General features: G+C 39.6%; 1 protein-coding gene across 1 annotated transcript; it reads left to right on the forward strand.

Moving 5' to 3' along the window:
• The first annotated feature begins 569 nt into the window (after positions 1-569).
• golph3a (golgi phosphoprotein 3a) lies at positions 570-6455 on the forward strand. Its single transcript, XM_030144065.1, has 4 exons — positions 570-1015; positions 2195-2326; positions 3477-3591; positions 5297-6455. The coding sequence occupies exons 1-4, from the start codon at positions 806-808 to the stop codon at positions 5719-5721; spliced, it is 882 nt and encodes a 293-aa protein (XP_029999925.1). The 5' UTR covers positions 570-805; the 3' UTR covers positions 5722-6455.
• Positions 6456-7880: the final 1425 nt, after the last annotated feature.

Consider the following 7880-nt stretch of genomic DNA (forward strand, 5'->3'; position numbering starts at 1 on the left):
TCTGAGATCCGGTGGCAAGGAGTTCCAGAGTTCCAGTGATCTGATTGGAATATGACCAAAACATGGGCTATTTCTGTAATATCATAAATACACAGAACTGGGTGAGAATAAATGGAATCTGGATACATTTCCCAAAGCTTTGAATTTGGCCGGTAAGCTACAGGGCCATTGGTCCTATTTTTTAATTCAAATTGCAGTTTTTTCATGTTTTTCATGTTTGTTTGTATTTTTTTTTTTTTTTTGGTAGTTTATAAAAGTAAGTATTTTATATATTTATTTATTTATTTTTTGCACTAAAACAAAGACAAAAATTTGGAGTTGTCACTATTTATAGGTTATTATGTTATTATTTTCCTGGTCCACTTATGATCAGATTAGGCTGAATGTGGAACTGAACTAAAATGAGTTTGACACTCCTGCTCTGATAGAAATAATTAACTAGCTTCAATGGTAAAGTGTGGATATGAAGTTGACCCTGTGATTGTTTCCAGATCCAGGGTTGTGAAATGGGTTCCTACCCCCTTAATGTGCCTTGGCTGGTGTTTGGCTGAAGTTGTCCCGGCCTCTACCTGCTGGATTCGGTCACTTCCACAGTGAGCGCCGCCATATTAGACCAACTGCAGCGGGCGGAATAAACAGTCCTCCAGATGACAACGGCGTTTAGGCCGCTATAGTCAGCACACACACCACCCACAGGCGACTGCTTTATGCTAAACCGGTATCCGAGCTGAACATATCTCGGGCATTCGAGTCCGAGGAGTGTTGTTTTGGTCGTTTAGCTAACTTAAGTAGCAAAGAGGCGGACATGACTTCCTTGACTCAGCGGAGTTCGGGCCTCGTGCAGCGGCGGACCGAAGCCTTACGCAACGCCGCCGATAAGGAGCGTCCGGCGGCTGAGGAGGACCACGAGTCCCGGCGGGCGGACGAGAAGGACAATGACGATACCGGAGACTCCAAAGAAACACGCCTCACCCTGATGGAAGAAGTGCTGCTGTTGGGTCTAAAGGACCGAGAGGTTAGCGGACAGACTGTTGTGAAAATCTGTAAAATGAAGATGAACCCTGACGTTCGGATGTCACCAAGCTAAGCTAGCTCTGTTTGCTAACACCTAGCTAGCATACTTGCATGAGAAAGCTAACAATAATAATTGGTACACATCAAACTGATTAGCGTTTTTTGAGCGATTGCACGAGTATGCTCAGGGGGGAACATTATTTTATGTAGTCGTCAATCATCTCTGCTTGTCAGTATTTAAAACTTAATTTGTAAGGACGTGAGGGTTGAACGGTATACATGCTACTTGTGAGGGTACAACACCTTAAACCAGTAAAGCAGTTTGACTGGAATAAGACCTGTGACATTATTTCATGTTTTGATTATTAGATGTTGGGCTCATCTTCCATATAGACTTCCTATAGATTCGTAATATAATTCTTAAATGTGAAAACCAACACATATTTGGACTATAATGTAATTCTTCCTTGCTTCTTGTTGTCAGAAGCTGCAGAACTATATTCCATATTATAACCTATTTCGTACATTTGTATTCATCAAAAATGTGTTTAGATCTAATGTAAACAAATCAAAATATAACTCTCTCTCCTGTGATACATCCTTTTGCCTTTGTGACAGGGGGCCTCTGTCTTAGATGAGACAGATAATTATGGGTTTGTTCCAAGTGTGTCTGACAGCATTTTATTGATCCAAGGCGTATTTTTTAAAACCACACACCCATGTCAAGTCACATTTATTTGGTCTGATATCACAACTTTGCCACAGGGATATCATCTGGCAAAGTTTGTAATATCCAAGACTAATCGAAACTATTGTAGTTACATTGCCAATAGGAAAATGATTCTAACATCTTTTAATAATCCATTTCTGTTGACACCAGATATCCATATATCATCAAGCTATACATATTGGAATGCTGACAATTTTGAATATATGTGTTAGTACCCTTTTGGTTTTTGGAAGCCGGTTTAAAATTCATCTGGAGCTTGTCAGTGTACTTAGGTGGCTGGAAAAACAGGCTGGCATTACATTTACTCTATTTGATTTCAGCTTACATTCCTTGTTAATGCACAGGTTGTATGAGAGTAGATATTTAGATAGATACTGTACAATATAGCATTTACTGTAGTTTCTTAGTAAACTTGATAGAAATTAGTTTTTTGTGCTTTCCACATGGTAGGGCTACACTTCGTTTTGGAATGACTGCATTTCATCAGGGCTGCGAGGATGCATGTTGATCGAACTGGCTCTGCGAGGACGCCTTCAGCTGGAAGCATGTGGCATGAGGAGAAAAGGTCTGCTGGCCAGGAAGGTACGACCCCTATATTTCTCCACCTTAATTCTCAAACGTTAACACGTGATGTGGGAAAACATTGAAGCAAAGGAACATAATGCAAATCAAGCAAAGTCTTTAAATGAAAGCAAACTGAAAATGTATGTGAAAGTTTAATGAAAGAATGGCCCACAAAACTGATTTAAAAATGGTCTGAAATAATAAAACTAAACATGTAAGTAATTGTCTCTGACAAGCTCTGCAGTGTTTAATCAGACAAGATAGGACCAAGCTTCAGTACCTGCTATGTTTATGATGAATTGTACTGTAAAGGAGACTTGTTGAACCATAAAGAACAACAGGACCTGTAACAAGTACATTTTGGATTCCATTAACTAAGTATTATACACAACTGTGTAACTGCAGCCAGCTCTGTCACTCAGACAGTTCACTTTGGCTTTCATCATCTGTAATCAGTGTTGTTTCTGCAGTAGAGAGGCTGCACCATCATTTTAACATTTGTCATGACTTCAGCTGTACCAAAACATGTTCCACTAGCATTTGGAAGTTCAAAGCAAACATTTTTAATATGGATAAATCACAGTACAATGGCTTGATTAATAACATCAGTGCTACAATATACAAAAGCATTCAATCAGTAAAATCCACTAGTGCTCAGTCCATGTTAAATAAAGGTGTTTCTGTGAGGTGGAGCCATAGGAGGAACAGAGATAAAACTAAAAGATAACTAGAAGCATTCGGAGAGCGCAGACCTCCGCCAAGGCTGATCAGTGGCCCCCCCCCGTGGGCCCCCCCACTCCCGATCACCACCAAAATTTAATCATTTCTTCCTTATCCCATTTCCAACAAACCCTGAAAATTTCATCAAATCTGTCCATAACTTTTTGAGTTATGTTGCACACTAACGGACAGACAAACAGACAGACAGACAAACAAACCCTGGCAAAAACATAACCTCCTTGGCGGAGGTAATTATGTGACAAGTTGTACTTGATGTTGGTGGTATAGTCATTTATTATATTGCACAGATTTCATTTTACTTTTTTAAGAAGTATCTGCAGCCGTAGTCTGAAGCCTGTGTTTGTATAAATAAGACTAATGGTATAACAGAGAGAAAGAGTCAAACGCAGAAGTAGAACTGATAACGATAAAGCCTTTTGTCCTGTAGGTTATTTGTAGGTCGGATGCTCCAACAGGTGATGTGCTGCTGGATGAAGCCCTGAAACACATCAAGGACACCCAACCACCAGAGACTGTACAGAGTTGGATTGAACTCCTCAGTGGTGAGTTTTACTGTTTCATCGATCTAGAGATCACAGAATACACAGCACTCACACATGTTTGAAATGTCATTCATAAAGCCTTATTTAGACAAAAGATTCATAACATTTCACAACGTTTTACAACTCACTGGCCTGCAGCGTCCACACCACTGCTTCCATGTATACTTTATATATTATCAGTATATGTAGCCATGTTAATTGGCACTGATTGGTAGGCCTGTCACTTTTATGACATAAATGCCGTACCATAGTTACTTGAAATAGCTGTGATTATTTGACGTAATTGTAATAATTTTCTTTCTTTATATTTTGATCATTTGGAGAAAATGGAGAAAACAATAAACGCTATGAGACGTTAATGGACAGTGAGATCTTTAATGTCTTTAAAGTTACTCTTTTGAGTATATTTGTCTCGCTCCTACAAGAGCATTTCAATAATTTGCGTTTGTCCATCTGAATATTCAGCAAGTACGCTCAAAACGGCCTGGAACTCATCAAATGTATGATGAATACACTCTAAAGAAATTCAGCTAGACTTTTAGTTGGCAACTTGAAATGACTGAGCCTCATTTGAAAACAGTTCCTGGAACTTTGAGGTTCAATGGAGACATAAACCATTGAGTTTACAGGACTTCTTTTACCCAGGTAAATATGTTCCTGGTAATAAAAGCTCCTGGGAATGTTGGGGGTTGTGTTAGTGTGAAGGTCAAAAGTCATTGTAACTTGTTATATTACACCGTTAATGCTGAGGAGTACAGTTAGATTTTGGAGTTCAAGGGACACATGCTGCCTTCAGTGTTTCTGGGGACGTCCATGTATATTTCATTAAGACGGTGCAGACCCATGTTATTCACACATTCCAAAGGCATGTCTGAGGAAGAGGAAGGTGAACAAGAAGAGGGACTGGCCTGATGCCATCAGTCCCCAGTAATGAATGTGTGTGACATCTTAAAACAGAAAATACGTCTTCAGTCTGTGTGTTTTTAAATGTTTAAAGGAAGTAGTAAATGCTTCACTGCTCAGACTTCTTCTTGTGTGTGTTGCAGCCTGGAGGCCAGGTATGAATATACATTCACAAACATGGTTCCCGTAGGGTCTTAAAAGTCTTGTATTTACAAATCTGCATTTAATACCTTAAAAAAAGACTTTAAAAGGTATTAAATTTGATATGGTAGGTCTTAAGTTATATTGCCATAAACTGGTTCCCTGTATTGTGTTTAAATGTGTCTGGGAATTGTCCAAACTGCAAAGAAAGTAACATTAGTCGACTCAGTTCTACCCGTTCCAACCTGACAATTAATATTGAAATTAGGAACTGATTATCACTAACTTTGCAGCTTCTGGTGAGAAATAACTCCGTTGGTGTAAATAAATACATTTTCCTAAATTCTAGGAGTCACAAATTTTTGCCAGTATGAACATGAAATAGGCATTAAATTCTGTTCTAAGTCGTCTTAAAAAGTCTTAAATTTAATTTGTAGAAATCTGCAGGAACCCTGCACAAATGAGGTGAAGTTGACCAGAAAGGACTTGAAATATGTTGTAGTCATACTGTCTACCATCAGTTACAAGTCAGTGTACATTTGAATGTTGCTGCTAGTCTTTTTTTGGTTTTCATTTTCCATGTTGTTCCAGATGTTCGTTGTTTGCGGTTGTAAATGCAGATGTGAGTACTAACTCTGGCTTTTGTCTGGCTCATCTTGAGGAGAGACATGGAACCCCCTGAAGCTCCATTATCAGCTGCGGAACGTGCGTGAAAGGCTGGCCAAAAACCTGGTGGAGAAGGGGGTTCTCACGACTGAGAAGCAGAACTTCCTGCTGTTTGACATGACGACGCATCCCCTGACCAATAACAACATCAAGCAGCGGCTTATCAAGAAGGTTCAAGAGGCCGTACTGGACAAGTGGGTGAATGACCCTCATCGAATGGACAAGCGACTGCTCGCACTCATCTTCTTAGCTCATTCCTCCGATGTGTTGGAAAACGCCTTCGCCCCATTGCTAGATGACCAGTACGATCTGGCCATGAAGAGAGTGAGGCAGCTCTTAGAACTCGAGCCTGAGGGGGAAAGCATGAAGGCCAACGCCAACGAGCTGCTATGGGCTGTGGTGGCTGCCTTTACTAAATGAGTCCACTACAAACAGACAGGAAACAGTTGTGGCATTCAAGTGGCATTGTATGTTGAGGGACGAATCGATCTCAACATGATATAACTTGACTGAATTCAGTTTACCCCTGCCTGGATCTTTGGAATGGGTTGCCCTTTTTTCTTCCTCATGTCTTTTCCCTGCTTTACTCTTTTCTTTCCAGACCCCCCAGCCCTGCCCCCCCCACCCCCACCCCCACCCCCACCCCCTGCCCCGTCCCTCATCTGTCATACATGTCTTCACATTTGCTATAAAAATGACTCAACTTCTAATGACGTGGTTGGGGATCATGTTGGATGAGGCCAAAATCAAGATGCTCATGTTATCATCCTTGCTTTGTTCTATTGTTTCTATCCGTTCTGTATGACTGAGATTACTCTTAACACATCTGCGAACACATTAACCCACCCTGGGGTACATGTACAAATCCATGTAAAGGCCAGTGATGCTGGCAGCGAATCAAGGTTAGCTGTTAATTCTGACAAGACTTATAATGGGGTGTTTAAGAGTTGCTAAATGTAGGACCTGTACTCATGACTGCTAATGTGACTGGACTCAACAGTCTGACTCGATTACTTAGTAGTGTGCTGTCGACTTGTTTTGCAGATGTTGTAAAAAAAAAAGCCAATATTATACAAATTTCTAATTTGAGTAGACAGTTCCTGAATTGAAATAAAAGATACACACTATGGCTGGGTGATCTGGCCAAGAAGGTGGATTCAGGATCTATGTACTGGATCACATGATTTTATTTCCTTTAATGAAATGTAGGTGAGTTACAGCAACCCTGTGTTGAGTTTTTCCAAGGTTTTTGAAGGTTTCTTGACCTAATTTATCCCACAGGCAATGAACCAAAAATGTTTCTAGAGTCTTAATGTTGTATTTTGCATCTGTGTAAGTCAGACCTGGTGCACATCAGAGTTCCAGCAGCTCAGAGAGTTACTGTAATTTCATTTAATTCTTCCCTTTATCCTGTGTCCTGTGCCTTCAAGTGGCTCAATCAGATACGTGTTACGGTGCAAGAACTCTAATAATTATATAACTGGGGGAAAACAGGAAGAACATGAGGTAATCTGCTAGTTTTCTTATCTCCTTCCCTATCGTGTAGAGGCAGCAACATTTGCAAATGTGGTACACAATTGATTTGCTACCCTAAAAGTTTAACAGCCTCCTGTTAAGTAGGCTGTCAGTAGTCGCTTTTTCATTGGACATATGTGCAAAACTTTACCGATATTTACTAAATGACGAAAAACAGAAGTGCGTAATGTCAGTTATTCCATTAAATCACAAATGCAATGATTTTTTTTATTATTACTGCAAGATGACACGAGAAGTCATTCCATAAACAGGGCGACGAACGTAAATATCGTGTTGATTTACAGATATATTCATTATTATTATATATTACGCCTCTATCCCGTGCTAAATTTTAAAAAAATTATTCGGTTTCCTGGTGTGTCCACATGTTTCTTTTAAAACTCTTCTTCTTTGTTGTAACATCTGTCAACAACGGGTTTTTGGTTTTTTTAAAGGTCTTTCCATTGCAGTTTTGCGTGATATACCAATTGTGCTACACTTGAAAAACAGCCGCTTGCCAGTGCAAAAACCTTTAATTGAAAACGAGAGTTTTGGCGAAATTGTCGGTTTTCCATCAGATACATTTTTATGCGCAAGTTATATTAGCGCAATTTGAGGGTCAATGGAAAAGCGACTAGTGTAATGCTACAAACAAGCGTCAATTGTGAAGAGGTATGAAATGTTACAGAGGTGACCACCATGCAGAGAAAACCTGTACGTATAATAGAGCAATTACACTGTGTTAGAGAGAGTTGGACAGTACTTTGATCATTTCATAACTACCTGTATAATAATGAATTCTGAAGACGGTCAGATTGCCCAGCCCTAATAGAAACAAAGCAGAATGGATATACTCAAGAAATGAGAAGCATGTACATATCGTTAGCATCGTAGCTAGGGGTGTGTATTGGCAAGAATCTGGCAATATGATACAAATCACACGATAGATCACAATGTATCACGATACTGTTAAAAAGGCAATTTTTTGTTAGTTTCTTTTTTAAAAATGATTATTTCTTGGAAGAATTGAATTACACCAGAAATCTGCACAAATGCTAAACATA

This window comes from Sphaeramia orbicularis, chromosome 9 (assembly GCF_902148855.1).
Source record: "Sphaeramia orbicularis chromosome 9, fSphaOr1.1, whole genome shotgun sequence".
In the NCBI taxonomy this organism is placed as follows: Eukaryota; Metazoa; Chordata; class Actinopteri; order Kurtiformes; family Apogonidae; genus Sphaeramia; species Sphaeramia orbicularis.

What these genes read in the sequence shown, in the direction of transcription:
- golph3a (XM_030144065.1), top strand. Translation starts at nt 806, where the DNA reads ATGACTTCCTTGACTCAGCGGAGTTCGGGCCTCGTGCAGCGGCGGACC. An exon ending in TGGGTCTAAAGGACCGAGAG is followed by an intron (nt 1,016 to 2,194) that starts GTTAGCGGACAG and finishes TCCACATGGTAG; the next exon opens with GGCTACACTTCGTTTTGGAA. An exon ending in TTGGATTGAACTCCTCAGTG is followed by an intron (nt 3,592 to 5,296) that starts GTGAGTTTTACT and finishes GCTCATCTTGAG; the next exon opens with GAGAGACATGGAACCCCCTG.